General features: G+C 36.3%; 2 protein-coding genes across 5 annotated transcripts in view; one reads left to right on the top strand and one right to left on the bottom strand.

Annotated features, from left to right (window-relative positions):
• The window catches only part of ABCE1 (ATP binding cassette subfamily E member 1), a 32,259-nt gene extending 16,022 nt beyond the window's left edge, over positions 1–16,237 (bottom strand). The window contains exons 1-9 of the mRNA XM_060654063.3: positions 16,105–16,237; positions 9,374–9,503; positions 8,189–8,274; positions 5,202–5,299; positions 4,086–4,203; positions 3,342–3,479; positions 3,130–3,199; positions 2,787–2,883; positions 1,795–1,884 (exon numbers count right to left, since the gene is read on the bottom strand). Of these exons, the coding sequence (XP_060510046.1) occupies positions 1,795–1,884; positions 2,787–2,883; positions 3,130–3,199; positions 3,342–3,479; positions 4,086–4,203; positions 5,202–5,299; positions 8,189–8,274; positions 9,374–9,476 (800 nt within the window). The 5' untranslated portion in view covers positions 9,477–9,503; positions 16,105–16,237. The remainder of the gene's footprint in view (positions 1–1,794; positions 1,885–2,786; positions 2,884–3,129; positions 3,200–3,341; positions 3,480–4,085; positions 4,204–5,201; positions 5,300–8,188; positions 8,275–9,373; positions 9,504–16,104) is intronic.
• ANAPC10 (anaphase promoting complex subunit 10) overlaps positions 16,193–21,737 on the top strand; it is a 106,109-nt gene continuing 100,564 nt past the window's right edge. For 2 of the 4 annotated variants that reach the window (XM_060654065.3, XM_060654064.2), the window contains exons 1-2: positions 16,193–16,390; positions 19,550–19,676. In XM_060654065.3, the coding sequence (XP_060510048.1) occupies positions 19,562–19,676 (115 nt within the window). In that variant the 5' untranslated portion in view covers positions 16,193–16,390; positions 19,550–19,561. Of the gene's footprint in view, positions 16,472–19,549; positions 19,677–21,737 lie in introns of all 4 variants that reach the window. The other 2 variants (XM_081795571.1, XM_060654067.3) reach the window with 2 other exon arrangements.

Raw genomic sequence — 21,737 nt, 5'->3', positions numbered from 1 at the left:
AATAAATAAACATTAAAACATTTTTTTAAAGATTTTATTTTTAAGTAATCTCTACACCCAACATGGGGCTGGAAGTTACAACCCTGAGATACAGTTGCATGCTCCACCGACTGAGCCAGCCAGGTGCCTCTGTACATTGAGTTTTTTATGTCACAGCTATACTTTCAATTTCTAAATCTGGGTTTTTTGAACATTTACCTATTGCCTTTTTCTGGTACCAGATTCTTAGGGTTTTGTATCCTTTTTTATGTTTGTATTTTATTATTTTTTTTAAAGTTTATTTACTTTGAGAGTGTGAGAGACAGCATGCACGTGCAGGAGGAGGGTTAGAGGCAGAGACAGAAGGAGAGAGAATTCTAAGCAGGCTCCGTGCTGTCAGTGCAAAGCCTGACGCGGGGCTCAAACTCACAAACTGTGAGATTATGACTTCAGCGGAGATCAAGATTCAGACACTTAACCGACTGAGCCACTCGGGGGCACCTGTGGGGTGTATTTTAGATACAACTATTTTATAGTTTTGAGAATGTCACCTGACCTCCTTGAAGGTCTAATCCTGTTGTCTGTTGTGTCTACTGCCTCCTTTGCAGATGCTTTCCTCTTAATCATTTATAGCCCTGGATTTTAGCTTATGAGTCTTTACTTGTAGGAATCCTGTGACCAGGGTTGAAGGCATATCCCTGCAAAGTGATTTTATATTTGCTTCTGCTAGGTACCATAGGACAGGACTAAAGATTCTGAGACCCTCTTTTTATGTTACTTTCTCACTGTGAAGATTATCCCGATTATCTAAATTTCAATTCCACATCCATGTGAGCTGCTGGTCCATGCATATATTTGAAGGGGAGCCATCCATACATTTCAAGGAGCGAGATCTACGCTTCCTTGATATCTTCACATCTTTACCTTTTTGCTGAGAAAGCAGTTCTTTTGAGAGTCCTGACATTTTATATGTGATAATCTAATACAACGCTTTGCTTCCTGTTCACAAGTGGTTGTTAAAATCCAAGACCTTACTGCAGATGAGCAACACCCCTCAGGAAAGCCATATTCTAGTCTCTTCTTTGTAATTTATAGTTCTTTCTTTGGTTTTTGATCCCTACGGATTTCTCTTGCATTCTGTAATATCAGCTGGAGATTAAATTAGTCATTAATGAGAGGCACAAAAAATACTACACAGAAAAAAATCCCACAGCTTTGCCATGTAGTAAATTTGTAACCTAGAACAAATAACTACCTTATCTGACCTTAATCTTCCTCATCTACAAAATGGGAATACTACCAAAGAGTCTAACACACAAGATTGCTATGAGGCTCAAATGAGAGAATGGATTTAAAAACTGAAAATTACAAAAGTATCGCATAACTACAGGGTGCTGTGATTACTTAACAGGTTATTAAGAAACTATGGAATTCAGTAAGACCCTAAATAACCACAGTTACTGTGGTGATCCTTATAATGCTGTAAATTTTGTGTGTTTGAGTGACATATTCATTTGAGAATCTGGTAAAAGCTAAGAATCTGCCTCCCAGAAATCCGTACACAGATGCCAGAACTTTCAAATCATTCCAAAGTATTCCTACGCTCTCTGGAGACAGGCATTAAATAGCAGGTAGTAAATAAGTCTTGCAAAAAGAACATCTGTTCTAGATAGAGGAAGGTAAATACCAGTGGTGGCTCTAAATAACTGATAGAAAACATACATACATATGACATTGATGGCCCCAGTGTTTAATCTTTAGAAATCTGTATAACTCCCCAAACAAAATAAGACAGACACACCAATCTATACTCACCTATCTGGATTTATGAGAGATCGTATAGTGATAGCAGCCTTTAAACGCTGCTTGACATCTAGGTAACTAGAAGGTTCATCAAACATGAAACTATGAGAAAGAAAAGCAAACACAATGATTTGTAAGACAAATAGGATATAATTCTATCTTACATGATATTTTAAAGCTCTGTAATATAGTTTCTGATTTAACAACAACCATACTCTCTTACACCAATGAGGAGTCCACTGCGTAAGAGTAAGAACTTTTGTATTCTGTTCAGAAGTAGAAAGAAAAAAAATTGCAAAAGCAGGGCTGCATTATCAAGCCTGGGGAGAGACTCTCTGATTAAGCTAATGTACAAAGTGTTACTGCCTCATGAAAAAATATTCTGATAAAGTCTGAAGTAATTCAGACAGCTTTGCTCTTGACTAAAGTCCATTGCATTAAAGCAAATGAGTTTTTGAAAAGGAGGGCACCGCACAGAATTATAGAACACTTTGTGGAAAAGGGCTAGCCTGCACTGGATGTCAGAGTAGGAATGTAGAAAAAGGTGGGAGCAATATATCTGGGAAAAGAGAGGCACTAGAAGGTAGGAAGGAAACTCCTTCTTCCCTTTTCTCTCTCACATGACATGCCACCCTGATTTAGGCTAATCTAAAAGACCTGTTTTACTTGAGGTATTTAAAAACCTTGCTGGCCTGGTTGGAGAGCTTAAGTTTAAAAAAAATATCCTTTTATGTACAGAGTTTATGTAATATGCAACTGATCATATTAAACAGCACTGTAACCCATAAATTGTGAAGTACTTATCTAAATAAATGAGTTACTCTCCCCCTTTGGGAATAACAGGGAATGGCAATGCATGCATAAATGTTTCAACATCTTAGCTCAAAAGCAGAACCTCAGATACTATTTCTGTTAACTTCTCTCAAAAGCAATGCCTTAATAGTATTACAAATAAAAACTCTAAAATAAAGATTAAGACGTACAAAATTTGCAAAGCAACCTACATATCAGCCTTCTGTATGCAAACGACAGCACAAGCAAATCTCTGCAACTCTCCTCCTGAAAGATCTTCAACATTTCGTTCTTTTAGATGGGTTAAATCTACAAAGAATATAGAGGCATTGTGTTCAATGTTGTTAAGTTTTCTTTTACCTCTTCTAGGCAAAATGTATATATCGCGTATCATTCTGGGTATGAATGATATTTCAGTTGAAAACTGTTAATGTAAAAAGTGAATACAACAATTCCTAGAGATTTTCCCCTGTATTTCAGTAATCCATATAAGTATCTATCTTTATGAGTTAAGTTCAGGGCCTATTAAAGCATGAACACAAAACAAACTCTTACCAAGCTGTTGACATACAATTGCTTGTGTCTTTGTTTCATCCTTTCGGTCCAAAATAGATCCCACTGTCCCCTATCATAATATATCAGAAATAGTTACTACTATTTTCCTTCAATATTAAAAAGTTACAAAGCAAAACAAGTTTAGTCTGATACATATTTTATACCTCCACAAATATCTAAAATACATAAATTCCTCCTAAACAGCAACTGACCTTTGCAGCCTTGGGAATCTGGTCTACATACTGAGGTTTGATAATGGCTTTTAGGTCATCTTCTAGAATCTTGGTAAAGTAATTCTGCAATTCGGATCCACGGAAGTAAGTCAAAATTTCTTGCCAATCAGGTGGATCCTAGAAATACAATTATCTGAATTTAATAATACATAATAATGCAAAAAGGAGGACTATTACACAGTTGACTCCTGAACAACATGGATGAATTTTTTTTGATAACTATAATCAAGTACCATAAATCTATTTTCTCTTCCTTATGACTTACTTAATATTGATAACATCTTCTTTTCTCTAGCTTGCTTTACCTTAAGATTATAGTATATAATACACGTACAAGATAGGTAACTGTTTATGTTACTGGTGTAAGGCTTCTGGTCAACCAAAGGGTATTAACAGTTAAGTTTTGGGGAGTCAAAAGTCATATACAGATTTTCGACTGTGTGTGGAGGGGGGTCACGACCCCTAACCCTCGCGTTGTTCAAGGGTCAACTGTATATCCAAATAGAAGCCTTCTGGCTTTTAAAACTTCATTAACAGTTTAAGAAAGTTCATATTTATCAGTAGCATTAACAGATCTTAATTAAAAAGGAGTTTCATCTATATATTATTTCTCAGCATTAATGAATGATACTGAAAATAAGAACATTAAAAAAATTACATCCTTTCCTTCAAAGTCTCACAAAACTGACCTAAGTATTCATTTTCATAAAGTAGTATACATACATCATACTTTCCAAGGTTTGGCTTTTGCTTTCCTGCTAAAATTTTTAGAGCAGTTGACTTTCCAATTCCATTAGTTCCAACTAATCCTAAAACTTCACCTGGACGAGGGATAGGCAACCTGTCATTAGGTATACAAAAATGGATAAATAAATAAAACTAGGATTTAGGTAGAAAAAGCTACATAATACCATAATCATGTATTTTAATGCACTTGCACTCCACACACATCCATTAATAAGCTAAGAGATATATGCCAGATATTATTGGCTATTAGAAAAAAAAACAGCCAAAAGTAACTTAAACTGTTAATTGTTAGAAATGCATCCATGACCAATATTACTCTAAATTTTATTTTCAATTTTCATTCATGTCCATTCTAAAGTAATTCTCCTTTACATATAAAGCTCAGTTTTAATGTATAACCAAATGCTCTGATACAAAATTAAATAGCAGGTGCAACCTCACACTGTCTTTTTTTTTTTTTTTTTTTTGTCCTGCCATTTACTTACAAGGAGAATAGTGCCACATCAACCAGAAATACTCCACTTCATTCTCCCTGCTGCAGTAGGCTCTTTAAAGCTGGCAGGTTGAGAAATACCTTTTTATTAGTTAAATCTAGACTCTCAGATTCAGAATAACAGTGTTTAGCAGATTAAAAATCTCAAAGCACTCCTGTGATTTAACAATATATGTTTAAGTTCAGAGTAATAGTCTCTGTAGAGGAGATTAGTAAATAAAGAAAATAGAAAACAAGTTCCTTAAAAGTTATTTTGGGGATATGAGTATTATTAATAACAGTAATTCTCAACCTCACTTGTATATCAGAATCACCTGGGAGCTTTTTCAACTTATTGAGGTCTAGATTCAATATCTAGAGATATCATGTAATTCAACTGGGCTGAAACCTAGGCATTAGTTTTTTTTAAAAAAAACCCAAGTAATTCTAATGTTAGCCAGAATGAAACACTGACATATACAGTACGATTCTATACATTATAATTTTGCATTTCTCTTTAGTGGATGGTTAATACTTCTTCCCATTTTTATCATTCTCTGAAAATTTCAAATGTATTTTACTCTTGATCAAAGTAGAAGAATGTTGACTTGAAAATATACCTGTGAAGTTTGAAGGCATTGGCACAATATCGATGTGTTGTTTCTTTTTCCAAATTGCTTGGTAAATTGACAATTGATAAGGCGCCAAAGGGACATTTCTGTTATTTAAAGTAAAGAATTTTGTGTTAATTTCTAGAAATGTACATATGACTAAAACGGATAGATTAAGAATTTTTTATAAACAATCTTCCAAATGGGGGAATTACGGGGTACCTGACTAATTCAGTCAGAAGAGCATGTGGCTCTTGTTCTCAGGGTTAAGTTCAAGCCCCACACTCGGTGTAGAGATTACCAAAAAAAAAAAAAAAAAAAAACCAAAAACCCCAAGTGTGGGACTTCCACAAGATGTAAAATACTGCTTCATTTAAATATCTACTTAAAAAATGAAAGTTAAATTCCTTGAAGGCAAGAATCATTTTAACTAATTTTGTATCTCCGTTAGTGACTGGCATATTTCTAGATTTTAATACTTAATGAAAAGCCTTACAAAAATTGAGGGCTATTTGTGTGGGTGTTTTAACATTAGATACGGCTAAGAGGCAAGATAAAACATGTTTATTGAGTATATCATTCCATATTCAGTTGACAGATGCTTTCTCACTACCTCCTTCTTCCTGTCTTTGTATGCTTTTTTTTTGTACTTTGTAAAGTCCTTTAAGGTCTTTATGGTTAATGTTTAGTCAGATTTAAGGTTAAGTCCTTTCCAGATGGTACTTATTTCGGTCTATTTACATCCCACCAACAGCTAGCATAGTATCTGCACAGAGCAAGCATTAATGTCTTTCCATTGTGGTTTTTAACCGTCCCATATCAAACAGATGCTTTATATTGCAACTGAGTAAATTCACATTAAAAAAAAGTTTACTTATAGAAAAACTCGAAGAAAAGTTCATTATCAATCAAATAAAAATCCAAGGAATAAGAATGGCAAGAACTGGAAGATCATTTAAGAGCATCAATATGACTACAAACATTGCTCAGACAACTATAAAGATACATTCAAAGAATATAACCTCAGATTAGATATCTGTTTAGCAGAACTGTTCAAAGAGTTGAGGGGATCAATTCAAAAATCTTTGTATGTAAAGATTTCAGTGAATTCTCAGTAAGTTTAAGAACACAGAAAATTAAAAAACAAAAACTCTTATATTCTAACAAAGTAATTACCACCTTCTAACCAAAACCATTATTTCTTTTAAAAAATATACATATATATATTTATTTTAATTTAGAGACAGAGAGTGTATAAGCAGGAGAGAGGGGCATTGACAGAAGGAAAGAGAATCTCTTTTTTTTTTTTTTTAAAGTTTATTTATTTTGAGAGCGAGTGGGGAAAGGCAGAGAGAGAAGGAGAGAGAATCCCAAGCAGGCTCCATACTGCCAGCACAGAGCCCAATGTGGGGCCTGAACTCAAGAACCATGAGATCATGACCTGAGTCGAAACCAAGAGTTGAACGTTTAACCAACTGAGCCACCCAGGCACCCTAAGACAGAGAATCTTAAGCAGGCTCTATGTGGGGCTTGGTCCTGTGACCCTGTGATCGTGACCTGAACTGATATCAAGAGTCAGACATTTAACCAACTGAGCCACCCAGGCACCCCCAAACTACTAATTCTGTATACAATATAGTTTTCTGCCAATAGAGTTACCTCCATTTACAGAATTTTCTGTTATTCCACCAATGTACATAAAATGGTTATAGGCTGTAAGTAATATAAACATCTGTTTAGAATATTATTTCATGTACGTGGTGCACTGTTAGTACCTTAGTGTTCAGAGGGTATCTATTATCCCCACCACAGATTCCTCATATCAGTATCCTTTCAGCCACTGAAGTGTATACCCCAAAATTTGAGATCTTATTTTTTTGTATCAGTGAAGAAGAAAATAGGGTAGAATATATTGTTCAAAATCAGATCTCCAGCACCCCCAACACTGACAGGTACTTAAGAGATTAGTAAATGTTTTTTGGAAGGAATGTTTCTTGCTTATATTTTCAAAACGAGGGAAAACACTTTCATACCAATGAAATTCTTTTGGATACTTAATTAAGGATTCAGAAACCAATGTAAAATACACATAAACCTTATGAGAATCAGTAACAGGGTAGTATCCATACTCTGGTAAAAGCTCCTTTTTAAAATAATTATCTACAAATATCTAAATTAGAAACATAATGCACTGGTTCTTAAATATTATTTATGAACTAAGTTTGGAAATCTATCATTTTAAAGTTGAAAGCCTTAACTAAACCATTCAATGCAACAAAAACTAATTGAGGTATTTTGAAAAATTACTGCGTTAAATTAAAAAATTTTGGCTGAGTGCATTTCTGTTTAAAAGATGTGATTTAAAATTAAATACAGACTTGAAAAGACTGCAGGTAACATGACTCATACTTTTTGTATTTACGTTTCCAAAAGTACTTGTAAAGACATGCTCTAGAATGTCCTTCTCATAAAAGGGTGAAATAAAAAAAGGATGAAAAAAGAAATTAATTTTGGTTGGAAAACAGCTTTCCAAAGTTGAGTGTGGCAAGGATAACTTTTACATAGGGTGGCTTAATTAATTAAAAAAGCAACAATATTAGATTTTTGCTAGAATACCATTCTCCTAAATTTATATTCTTTATTCGCCGCTTTATATTTTGCCTCTTTAAAAATAGTTATAATGGGGATGCCTGGGTGGCTCAGTCGGTTGAGTGTCTGACTCTTGATTTCGGCTCAGGTTATGATCCAGGGTCATAGGATTGAGCCCCATGTTGAGCTCCGTGCTGGGCGTGAAGCCTGCTTGAGAGTCTCTCTCTCTGTCTCTCTCTTCTTCCTTCCTTCCTTCCTTCCTTCCTTCCTTCCTTCCCTCTCTGCTTGTGCTTTCTCTCTCTCTCTAAAAAAATAAAAAATTAGAAAAACCAGTTATAACATATTCAGAATTTTCTGACTTCTTTTTCAGCTTGCAAATGTGATCCGATAAATAAAATATCACTTACCTTAATACAAATACCACAACCAATACAAAGGGTTTCAGAAATCCATGCTATTTTGCTCTGGGGTGTAACCTCTATGCATAATTTTCCTGGCAAAAGAAAAGATAGAATTAAGTCATTTTCCCTGCCATTCTAATTTTCTGAACATTGTTATTTAGGTAATTCTGGTTCCAAATCTCCATACAGAAGCTGATTTTCAAAAACAAAGAACACAGGAAGAAATACATTTGAGATAATATCCTAAAAAAACAGTGCTATGTGGGAATTAATTATAATTAATATATATTAATTTACTACTGGGGAAGAAAATATGCTTGTAAAACCTAAAACAGTTTTGTTATTTTTTAAAAAGTTTATTTATTCATTTAAGTAATCTCTACCCTTAACATGGGGCTTGAACTCAGGACCCTGAGAGCAAGAGTCACATGCTTTCTTGACTGAACCAGTCAGGTGCCCCTAAAACAGTTTTATTTTAAGCTGAATGACCTGAATATTTAATTCACAAAATATACCTTGGAAATGGCAATGTACACCAGAAAAAGGAATGTAATATGTTAGCTAAATCAGTAAAGCTCCAAAAAGGTATGTAGTCATCCAATATACACAAGAAATTAAACTTGGCATTACAGATATTAATAATAGAATTTCTAAATAGCACGGCAGACTATAATAGATGACATCTAAAGTTTAAGATTCAAAAGTACACCTCACTAGTACAGTTAAAGTAACAATTATAACATAGCCCTCAAAGACTACCAATAATTCTGAATTGTTTTAAATTAATTTTGAAAATTAATTAATTTTGGAAATATACAGTAAAACCTCATGAATTAGTCATTCTTATTAAGCTATTTATTCTTGCTTTTTAAAATGAGAATACTATCAAAACCAAAATATACTGGTAGTCCTCTCTCCAAGACTTAAATAATTATAGAACTTTTGTAGAACAGTAAGAATCTTAGTAACAAACTCTGCTTTTATAGCCAATGAACTTTAAAAAATATTGATAATACATTATTCTACCATTAGCAAAAATAGGACCGGTTAGTCACAAAGCAATAAAAAATTTAGAACAAAATCTGGTCTTATTTTTACAGTTTAAAGAAAGTAAGTATATGCCTAGAGAACTATGAAGTCAATTTTTTTAAAACTTTTTCTTATCTTTAAATGATCCAAAGAACTGCTTACCCATTCGAACCACAGGGCAACTCTTTTTGCACTCCTGCCGACATTTCTTAGGTTTACATTTGTCATGGTTGACAATAGCAATTCTCGTTAATTTATCTGCCATAATTCTAAGTAAGAATATCCAGCTTTTCTATTAAAAGAAAAGTTAACAAAATTATGGCACAGTCAACGCAATTAGTTAAGAGAAATGAATCATAGGCATAAAAGTTGAAGAGAACATAAATTATCACTATATTCAGATATGATTATCTAGAACTACTAAAAAAAAAACCTAGTGAAATCAATGAAATGACTTAGTCACGTTGAGAAAACAAAATTTTACATATATACTACTAATCAGAAGATTTATATAAAGAAAGAAAAAGCACACTGGTCACAAAAAAGGAAAGATCTAGGAATCATCTTACAAAATGTATACATGTGAGAAAACTTTCAAATCACAACTTAAAAACATAAAAGACTTCATCAAATTACACAGTCTCAGTTTTTACAATACAGAATAGTCAATATCAGACATTTCAACCTTCCCCCAAATTATACATTTAATCCAATTTCAAGGAAAAAACATTAAGCCAGACAAGCCAAACCAAAAGTTCTTATGCAAAAAGAATGGCTTAGGAAAAGGAAAAAGAGCAAATGGAATGGGGGAACCTAGATTTAACAGATGGAAAAAAATGATATAATGTCTCAGTAATTAATACTGATACCAGTGTATGAGTACAGTCCAATAAAACAGAATAGAAAGAGTTGATGTGAAAAAGTAATACATATAATAAAGATGTTTACTCCCTCTCTCAAATTAAGTATTACTTCATGTCTTATCTATTAAGGATGTTAATAACAGAAATAGGAAATTATTAAGGTTGTGACCCTGATGTTGACTAAGGGGAAAAGTTACAAATTGCCATTTCTTTAAGAATTTGTAATATGTCCAAGATGACATTTATGCTAATAGCATTAAAATGAAAAGACCAAGGAACCATACATGTAGATTGTGCTCACTTTTAAAGCTTCTGTAAGTCTTGATATTTAACAGTACCATCAATTATGCAGCTAAGCTCAAAGTGAACTTAAAAATCTTCTACCATGTTGGGCTTAGTGACAGACATCAATTTTCTCAGAATGGTGATTAAAGTAAATAATTCTGAAAACTATCTTAAAACTCCAGGTTATTCCAGTATGTAATGGCAGAACCTGAAGCCAAAAGAATACCCATCAAAAAAGACATTCTGTTGGCCTTTTCTATCAAGGATTGTGTTAATTCTGATTTTGTTTTGACTGACTGCTTTCCCTTGTACACCTCTTTCTCACTCTGCAATGCCTTTAGGTTTGGAGTGGGATAAGAGATTATGCTCCATGCTCCTCCCAGACTATCTTATCTCTCCCTCATTATAGTCAGCTTTTGCCTCTCAGGTCATCCAGCTGCTTCCATTTACTAACCATCAGATCACTCCCTCCCATCCTCATTTCAGCCCTAGGCTAAATTTTACTCTTTTACAAATCCTGTCAGAACTCTTGATTTCAATATGTTCATAGATGATCTTCCTATTAACAGCCTGTTCTCTTAGTTCAGTAACCTCTCTCCTCCAGTGATCTTGTCTTTCACCCTCATTCCTTTGGTGAAACCTTTGACCTTATTTTTTTTTAATTTTTTAAAAATGTTTTTATTTATTTTTGAGACAGAGAGAGACAGAGCATGAGCAGGGGAGGGGCAGAGAGAGGGGGAGACACAGAATCCAAAGCAGGCTCCAGGCCCTGAGCTGTCAGCACAGCGTCTGATGTGGAGCTCGAACTTACAGACTGTAAGATCATGACCTGAGCCGAAGTCAGATGCTCAACCGACTGAGCCACCCAGGCACCCCGCTTTGACCTTATTATTACCAATGACTGCAATCCTTCTATAACCTTCTTTTCAAATACCCCATTCTTCAATTACTACTCCTGTCTTTTCAGTTTACCCCTCTCGTACCCAACAATCCAACAACCCTTTGAACTCCCCATTCCCCAGACCTACTATCATTATCTCTTAATTCTACCATATTACCACTGTCCCTCAGTTTTTCTAACTTCATGTCCCTCTGTACCCAGCTAAAATTCCACCGTTAATCATTTATATGCTAAACTATAATCCTAGCTACATACAACTCTTCACCTGCACACGTAAAGCTGAAAATGGGTAGACAAAAGCAAAGCCTTGCTGGTTAGTGTCATCTCAAGTGAACCAGCCAACCGGCAATCCCATATAAACTTCTACAGTAAAATACACTTGCACACTAAAAGACATCTACTAAGGGGAATTTTCTAACAATTCTCTCCTGTACTTCATATCATCAATTATTCCACTGGCTCATTTTCATCAGCATTCAAATAATCTATTATCTGACCCCATCTTCCCCCATTGCTTTATTTCTCGTTCCACTTATTTTTAATGTTTACTTATTTATTTTGAGAGAGAGTATCCCAAGCAGGTTCCGCGTTGTCAGAGCAGAGTTCAATGAAGGGCTGGACCCATGAACTGTGAGATCATGACTTGAGCCAAAATTAACAGTAGGTAGGATGCTTAACCAACTTAGCCATCCAGGCGTCCCTCTCCTTCCTTTTATAGCAAGACTATTTGGAAGAGTTGTATAGCTATAGTCAGTGTTCCAAATGTCTGTGTATTTTCTCTGGAATTCATTTCAGACTTTAGTGCTCATCATTCCACCAGAATAGCTTGTCAGGTCCACCACTGTTCTATACATGGGTAAAACAAATAGTTAACAGTTCCTAATTTACTCGAACAACCTATTGCGTCTAACACAAAATATGACTTTTTCCTGCTATACAGAAACCCTTTCTTAACTTGGTTCTGGGACATAGTACTGATCCAGTTTTCCTCCTATTTTCCTGGTCACTTTTCCTTATCTTCTAGGCTTCTAAAAGTTGAAGAGTGCTCTAATACTGTCACATTTTTTAAATTTATATTCATTCTTGGGGTGCCTGGGTGGCTCAGTCGGTTAAGCGTCCGATTTCGGCTCAGGTCATGATCTTGCGGTCCGTGAGTTTGAGCCCCGCGTCAGGCTCTGTGCTGACAGCTCAGAGCCTGCAGCCTCCTTTGGATTCTGTGTCTCCCTCTCTCTGACCCTTCCCTGTTCATGCTCTGTCTCTCTCTCTCTCAAAAATAAATAAACACTAAAAAAAAATTAAAAAAAAATTTATATTCATTCTCTAAGGTGTTTTATTCTAATCTCATGGCTTTAAATCCTATTTATATGTTGCTAAGTCCCAAATTTCTAGCTCTAGTCATGACACCTCTCCTAACCGTAAACTTGTTTATCTACCTGACTACCCAACAGCTCTTCCTGAAGGTCTAATATACATCTCCCAAACTGAACACCAGAAGTCCCAACCAAAATGTGCTTCTCTAGCAGTCTTGCCCATTCTGTTAAATGACAACTCCAGTCTTCCATTTACTTAAGCCCAAATCCTTGAAGTTATCTTTTACATGCCACAGCAGCAAATTCTGTACAATTTACCTTCATGAATCTGGCCACTTCTCTTCACTCTGGTTTAGGCCATCATTATTTCTTACCTGCATTACTCTAATAGCTCCCTATCAGGTCTCTCTGCTTTACTTTTACCTACTTCTACTCCAACCCTTGACAGTTCCTTCTCATGACAGAAGTAAGGGTGATCCTTTTATTTTTTTAATGTTTATTCATTGTTTGAGAGACAGAATGTGAGTGGGGGAGAGGAAGAGAGAGGGAGACACAAAATCCAAAGTAGGCTCCAGGTTCTGAGCTGTCAGCACAGAGCCTGATGCTGGGTTCAAGAACCAAACTGCCTGAGCCACCCAGGTGCCCCAGGGTGATCCTTTTGAAGTGTAAGCCAGATCATGTCACTCTTCTGCTTAAGGTCCTGCAATAGCTTCTCTACTCATTCTGAGTAAAAGCCAAAGTCCTTAAAATAACAAATGAGGTACTGATTAGCTTATACTACTTTCTCATCTCAACTCCAACTACTCCAGCTCTTGTTCATTTTGATCCAACCACCTTGGCTTCTTGTGGTTCTTAGAGCACATGTCAGACAGTTCTTGCTTCAGGGCCTTGACCTTTTCTATTCTCTCTGCCTGTAATGCTATTCCCCCTAGTGAGTTACAAGGCTCACTACAAGTCTTTAATGTTTCTCAGTGAGCCTTCTCTAGCTTATACTACCAAAAAATACACCCACTGTTTTGGTTTTTTCTTTCCTGATTTGCTTTATTTTTCTCTTTAGCTCTTTCCACTATACTGCACAGTATATATTTCATATGTATGTGTATATATGGTTTATGTATGTATTTATCGTGTGTATACATGTATTTATATATTCTTTCTCTCTACACACAGACAGTACTTTTCCCTCCCCAAGTAAAAAGTACTCCATCACGAGGACAGAGATTTCTTGTCTGTTCAGCCCAGTGGCTAAACCAGTGTGCAGCATATCATAAAAGCTCAAGTATTTCTGTTGAATAAATGAGAAAATTAATTTAAAAATAGTAAATAGTTTTCCTATAGGTTATAGTGACTTCAGAAATATTGCAAATTACCAATATTTCATAGCAACAGCTATCCGCTAAAGTATGTAGTGAGAAAAAAAAAAATCAACCAAAGGAGACTAAGTATTTATGTAATAAACAGAATGGTAATGGTAACTTCTAGACCCATTACCCTTTTAAAAGCTGGTCTAGTTTTCATAAAGACTAGAAGAGAAAGAAATCAAATGACTTTTGAATTGCTACAAAAAAAGCTTTCATTGTAAGTTACAACTCCCTGAAAACTGAAGATTTGTTAGTTATTAAAATAAAGCTGGACACCATACAAATTATCCGATGAATGAATGTCATGAAGTTCATTTTAGAGGATAAATCTTTCATCACAAAATTGTTTATGTTCAACTTTATTTCTGTCAAACTACTTAAGTGTTTCATCTAATATTTCAAAAAACCTTTTTAAAAACTAAGTGAACGTGAGATGACTTTTATAGAAAAATAAAAACATATCAGAGATGACTAATAAGCAGATTTATGTAAGCAAGTGATAAGTTATAATACGTTTAAGAATAAGAAATACAGAATCTTTGTATAACTGTTACTTGTGTAAACACTACTGATTAAATTCGTATATTATTTTCAAGAATTGGCGGGGGGGGGGGGGGGGGTTCCCTACTTTCTTTTTCAATGAGAATGATACAGGCTGTAAGGCTTGGGTGGGGGAAGGTAGAGTTTAGTAACAGACTTCTGGAAACAAAGAGAAATGTGAAGATATTTCAGATCTGAATACAAACTTTTCAAAATAGGTACTCAAACAATGACCCTCAGTGTTATTCTTCCAGCTGGCAAGAAAAAAGGAAGTGAGGCATTATGAAAAGCATTTGTAGTCTAAAACCAAAATTATTATAACACTATGTGAAAGCACTTAAAAGATTGCTCTTAACAAATGATGCTTGGTATCACATAAAATATCCCAACTTATGGTTATTGCAGGTTATTAGTCTTATAAAACATGTAAGTTGGGAGTGGTGCACAACTCTGATTTCAGAATCCTACACTGAAGACATTTAGAAGGGACAACAAAATACCACTTTTTTTCCCCCAGAAACCATATTAAATGTTCTCCTGAAAAAAAATTTTTATGGGGCTAACAAGGTTTTTAACGTGAAAAAAAATACCCTTTTTGATACAAATACAGATAAGAGCCCTTCGCTAATATTGACAAAGCATTGTTGTTAGGTAGCTGATATAGGATGAATATTCTCAGTATAGGAGACAAACGTACTGAGAAATGCAACGCAAATGCCACTATCATAAATGCCTAACTAGCAGTCTCTGTGGAAGAGAGGGTAAAACAATCCCAAAAAACCCTCCCACATCCCTCCCCACTGTTTTGACAGTTACTTCTCACTGTTACGGACTACCATACACAAAATAAGAGAAAATACATTTATGTAGTTTACGGGATGTGAGAATAGGCTTTGGACTTCGCATCTACAAGGTACGAACCAATGCGCCCCTGATCTCATGCAATTTAAGACTTAAGGGGAAAACAAGTAAGTCACCAAGAAGAAAGTACCAAGTGCTATAAAAGCGCACCAAAAAAGCTAAAGGCATTCAACTGGGAGGTTACTTGGGATAATCGAATACACGTTGCTCTATGAGAAAAGGAGAGCTACAGCTGGCCATCATTTCTATAAAGACGGCAAAATGCCATGACTCATTCCATAATCACCAGAAAAGCCGAGGAAGAAAAGGCCACGACTTCCTATAATCAAATACGCACATGTGCCAATAAGTCCATTTTACTGTGTCAGGGTAAGGATGGGAGGTGGGGGGGAAACGACGATGCTTTGAGTTCTGAAGTTGCCTTCTTCTCTGTAATAGGGCAAGAAGAGTAGTAAAGGGGGAGTGGAGACGGTGGAGATTACATCTCTGAGATGGCATCTAAATCCATTCTCGTAGCCCCTGGCGGGAGGTGGCTGGCAACAGTGGCCAAGAGCCAGGTCAGCTGGAGGGGATGCGCGACCACCTCTAAGCCCTCCGCGGCGTCCGCGCTTCGGCGGTTCCAGCTGTCCCTCCCGAGCCGGCTGCCACGCGCCGCTGCCTCCTTCACTGCTGACACCAGAGGCCTCACCAAAGGCTCTCAGACAACGTCCCTAGTGTCTAAATCGTGGGAGACCACAGCTAACGGCCAAACCCTCCCGGGCCATTCAGGTACCTGGAGAAAACGACTTCCTTGCGGAGGAGAGCGCAGAAGCCAAGTCAGTTCTTCCTTTCACTTCTCTCCCACACAGCGTGTTCTTACGGCCACCGGCCAAAATGGCGGTGCTCAACCACCGCCTCGCGCATGCCTTAGGGACGCAGTGCGCGCGCGCGACAGAGAGCGACAGGCGGAGCCCTGGCGAGAACTGACGTCATTGTCCTGCGACTCCAAATTAACGTCTGTGGGAAAGCCGGGCTGTCCTGAGTGGGAGTGGCACCGAGCTGCAGGGTATCTTAAAAAGGTGGGTTGCGGCAAGCCGGGTCTGCAAGCTCTAAGGGCGTGAGCTTCTCTCCTCCGCCCTGTCCTGGAGAATGGTTCTCTCGTAAGCAGATGCGTTCTCATCCCTATTCTCAATCCCCTTTTCCGCTCGCGATCTCAAGGCCGCTGGAGAGCCATTGCCCATTCTAGTATTTCTAGCAGAGGTATCTAGCAGAGTGTGGTCCAGGTACTGCTGGCCGTGGCCTTCTCTCCTTGGCCTCAGTTTCTTTTGAACGGAGTGGCCAGGAACCCAGGTTTTTCCGAGCTCCGCGTTTTTTCCACTTGGTGGCGTCCAGTATCAAAGCAGGCAGTTGAATTCTGCTCCTATGTAGAGATGGCTTTTTTTTTTTTTTTTTGACAATTTAACATTTTTGCATATTTGACAATGACTGGACATTCAGCTTATAGTGACAGTCATAGGTGTACTTGTCTCATCCTAGACCTTACTTAAATTGCAGAAGGCAAATACTTTAGCTTAGGACTGCACCTATTCGTTCATCCATTTATTCGTTAAGTAAATTGCTAACTGAGCATTTAAGTCTCAGGCCTTTCTGGATTTTACAGTCTAGTGGCTCTACTATTGTTTAATAAGTATCAAGAGCTGTGTTGAGATTAGGAAACAACTGAAATCTAAAAGGTGTCAAGGAGATGGTATACTGAAATATTGGGCCAAGTTTTTTTTTTTTTTTTTTAAAGTTTATTTATTTTTGAGAGAGAGAGAGAGAGAGAGAGAGAATCCCAAGCAGGCTCCCTGCTGTCAGTGCAGAGCCTGACTCTGAAATAGAGTCAGTTGCTTAACTGACTGAGGCCACCCAGTCTCCCTGGGCCAGGTTTATAATAGCATATATAACAATGTTCAGTATCTGTAACTTTGCACCACATAAGCTGTTTTACATGTTCACTATCAGATATTTTTTTAAAAATATTTTTTAAATGTTTGTTTATTTATTTATTTTTGAGAGAAAGAGAGAGAGAGAGAGAGAGAGAGAGCAAGTAGGGGAGGGGCACAGAGAGAGGGAGACAGAATCCCAAGCAGGCTCCGTGCTGTCAGCACAGAGCCTGGTGCCGTGCTGGAACCCGTGAACTGTGAGATCATGACCTGAGCTGAAGCCAAAAGTCAGATGCTTAACCAACTGAGCCACCCAGGGGCCCCAAAGATTTTTTTTTTTTCATGTTTGCATAGACTTACCAAGATGAACAAAAGATGAGAAAGTTCCAGTAAATTTTTGGGTTTAGAATGGGTCAGTTATTCACTTCTACGCCTTGAAACCTTTTTTCTGACATTATCTTCTATGGCAAGAGCACACATAAGTTAAACTTTTGACAACTAGTGGGGAGAAGTGATTTTTCTGTTTCACTTAATGGACTATTTAAAATGGAGACCAATATCTCATTGTGGTTTTGTTTGCATTTCTCTGATGATTAGTGATGTTGAGTATCTTTTCATGTATCTGTTGTGAGATATCACCTTATGTCTGTCAGAATGGGTAGAATCAAAAAGATAAGAAATAAGAAGTGTTAGCAACGATGCTGGAGAAAAAGGAACCCTTGTGCATTGTTGAAGGGAATGTGAATTGGTGCAAACACTGTGGGAAACAGTATGGAAGTTCTTCAAAAAATTATAAATAGAATTACTATATAATCCAGTAATTCCACTACTAGGTAATTTACCCAAAGAAAATAAAAACACTAATTTGAAAGGATATATGCACCCCAGTGTTCACTGCAGTATTATTTACCATAGCCAAGATGTGGAAGCAACACAAATGTCCATCAGTGGATGAATGGATAAGGAAGATGTGGTATACACACACACATAGAGAGAGATAGATAAATAGATAGATAGATACACACACATTATGAAATACTAGCCATAAAAAAAGAATGTGGTCTTGCCATTTGCAACCACATGGATGGACCTAGGGGGTATAACGCTAAATTAAATAAGTCTGAAATAAGAAAGAAATAAGAGAAATAAGAAATAAGAGAAAGACAAATATCATATGATTTCACTCGTGTGGAATTTAAGAAACAAAACAAGCAGAAAAAAATAAACAGACTGTTAAATTCAGAGAACAGTTTTCTAGAGGGGAGGTGGATGGGAGGATGGGTGAGACACATAAAGGGGATTAAGAGTAAACCTACAGTGATGAGCACAGAGAAATGTATAGAATTGTTGAATCATATGTTGTACACCTGGAACTAATATAACACTGTATATTATATTTTAATAAAAAGTTATCAAAAACAAGTTTACATTTGCTAAATAAAAAATGGAAACGGATATTTACATATTCCTGGAATAAGAATATTTCTAGATTTTTTTTAAAGTTTGTTTTTGACAGAGAGAGAGAGACAGACAGACAGACAGATCGTGAACAGGGGAGGGGCAGAGAGAAAGGGAGACACAGAATGCAAAGCAGGCTCCAGACTCTGAGCTGTCACCATAGAGCCTGACGTAGGGCTCAAACTCACGGACTGCGAGTTCATGACCTGAGCCAAAGTTCATGACTGCGAGTTCATGACCTGAGCCATGCCCAACCGACTGAGCCATCCAGGCGCCCCTGGAATACGAATATTTCAGTTTAACTTCTCTAAAGAAAAAAATTCATTTGAATTAAGAACTTTTACTCAGAGGGGTACCTGGCTGGCTTAGTTGGTGAAGCATGCGACTCTTGATCTTGGGGTTGTGAGTTTGAGCCCAACGTTGGGTGTAGAGATTACTTAAAAATAAAATCGTTTTAAAAAAAAAGAATTTTTATTCAGAGAGGTATAGAATTGTATAGCATTATGGAATTATAGATCAAGTCAGCCCCTTTTAGAGGTAAGAAATAAAGCCCAGACCTGCCTGAAGTCTAAGCTAGTTAAAGGAGAGGCTGAAGTTGAAACTCTGATCCCATGCTCTTTTGACTATTATACTCTACTGTTTGCACATCTTGTAAATCATAATATATTTTAGAAACAAAAATTGAATTCCTAAGATTTTTTAATTATAGTGGTTGAGTTAGGTTAACTTCATTTGAGAAATAGATGATTAATATCAAGGGTAGTGATCCATTTTGCTACTAAATTTTAATTTTTACCTTTTGTAGAAAGAAGCTCAGGTCATGGTATAATGTGGATATTCTTGTTTTCTTCGTAGAATATTTTAAAAATGACCACACCAAACAAGACACCTCCTGGTGCTGACCCTAAGCAGTTGGAAAGGACTGGAACAGTACGGGAAATTGGGTCACAAGCTGTTTGGTCACTCTCATCGTGCAAACCAGGTAAACAAAACAAAAACCAAAAAAGTTGTTTGTGATAACTATTTACAGTTTCCTTGTACACAGGACTGGCTTTAATATTCTTTTTTGTTTAGATGGTTTATTTTAATTTTAAACTAAATTAATTGAGTTTTCATTTGTTATATATTTCTTCCCATTTGTTTTACTAATTCCACTTTAAGTTAACTGCAGGTTTCATAAGGTCTCTTCTTTATCCTCCTCTATCTCTGCAATGATTTAATTATTTGGTGAGCATTTTTTTGTTGGTTATCTCTCTAGATGGGATAGGTGGGTGATACATTTTTTGAGTCATTGCATGTTCCCTTATTTTACTTTATTTTATTTTACTCTTTTTTTTATATATATATTTTAGATATATAGATAACTTTATTTTACTCTTTTTTTAAAAGAGTTTATGTTTTATTGTTTTATTTTACTTTATTTTACTCTTTATTTTATTTTATTTTACTTTATTTTACTCTTTTTTATAGATAACTTTATTTTACTCTTTTTTTTAAAGAGTTTATGTTTTATTGTTTTAAGTTTATTTATTTATTTTTGAGAGAGAGCACATGAGTGGGGTGGACAGAGAGAGAAAATCCAAAGCAGGCTCTGCCCTGTCAGCACAGAGCCTGATGCAGAGCTCAAACTCACAAACTGTTGAGATCATGACCTGAGCTGAAATCAAGAGTCAGATGTTCAACTGAGTGAGCCACCCAGGCACCCCTTTTTCTTTTAAAAAGTTTTATTTTTTTATTTTTTATTTTACTCTTGATTGGGATAGAATTTTTGGGTCGTGGTCCTCTTCTCAAAAATTTGTGGTACTATATCATTATTTCCTTTTTGTTGCAAATAAGAAAGCCTATGCTTGTCTCTCTTTTTTTCTAAGTAACTTGTTCTTTCTTTCTGGAAGCACTTAAACTTTTTTTTTGTTTTTTAACATTCATTTATTTTTGAGAGAGAGCAAGCGCATGAGTGAAGGTGGGGGAGGGGCAGAGAGAGAGGGAGACATGGAATCTGAAGCAGGCTCCAGGCTCCAATCTGTCAGCACAGAGCCTGATGCATGGCCCAAACCCACAAACCATGAGATCATCACCTGAGCCAAAGTCAGATCCTCAATCAACTGAACCTCCCAGGTGCCCCTAAACTTTTCTATTCTTAAAGGTCAAGACTTTTGCCAGGATATGCCAGGATATATGTGTATCTTTTCTCTCATCTGTCTAACTTGTAATTTGATGGGCATTTTCAATCTGTAGACTTAAGCTCAGAGAAAGTTTTTTAGCTTGAGTAACGTTAATTATAATTTTATTGGTTTAATAACATTTTCCAAAGTTTCCTTTGGAAACTTGTTATTTACACATTAAGACTGCTATAGCAATATTCCCAACCAAGCCTCTTGTTTCCTCTTAGGATTCCTTTCTCTCTCTTTTTATAAGTAATTTTTGAGGTATAATTTATTTACAATAAAACTCACCTTTTTTAGGTGTTATAGTTGTGTGAATTTTAACAAACTCCAAGCACCATCACAATCAAATATAGAGTATTTCCGTTATCTAAAAAAATTCCCTCATGCCCTTTTGTAGTCACTCTACTGCCCCCTTCCTAGCTCCTGACAACCTTTGATCTGTTTTGTATCCCTCTGGTTATACGTTTCCGAGAATGTGTGTAAATGTAATCACACTGTATGTAGCTTTCTAGGACTGGCTCTTTCACTTAGTATTTGTGATTTTTTCCATGCTGTTACATATATCAGTAGTTTGTTCCTTTTTATTGCTGATTACTGTGCCACTGTATGGTTATACCATAATTTGTTTACCTATTCACCAGTTAGTGGAAATCTAGGTTCGTGGTAGCCAGCTTCCAAAATGGTCCCAGTGATCCTTGTCTCCTGGTATTCATGCCTTAATGTTGACTTCTCCTGCAGTGTGTCAGGATTGGTCTCTGGAACTGGTAGAATATGGCAGAGGTGATAGTATGTGACTTCTGAGATTAGATTGAAAAAAGACATTGTGATTATGCCTTGTTCTCATTTTGATCACTCACTAGAAGTCAGCTGCCATTTTG

The sequence above is a fragment of the Panthera onca genome, chromosome B1, assembly GCF_046562875.1.
Source record: "Panthera onca isolate mPanOnc1 chromosome B1, mPanOnc1 haplotype 2, whole genome shotgun sequence".
Taxonomy (NCBI): Eukaryota; Metazoa; Chordata; class Mammalia; order Carnivora; family Felidae; genus Panthera; species Panthera onca.
Note: the sequence above shows the minus strand (reverse complement) of the source record. Positions and strands in the feature narration are given on the sequence as shown.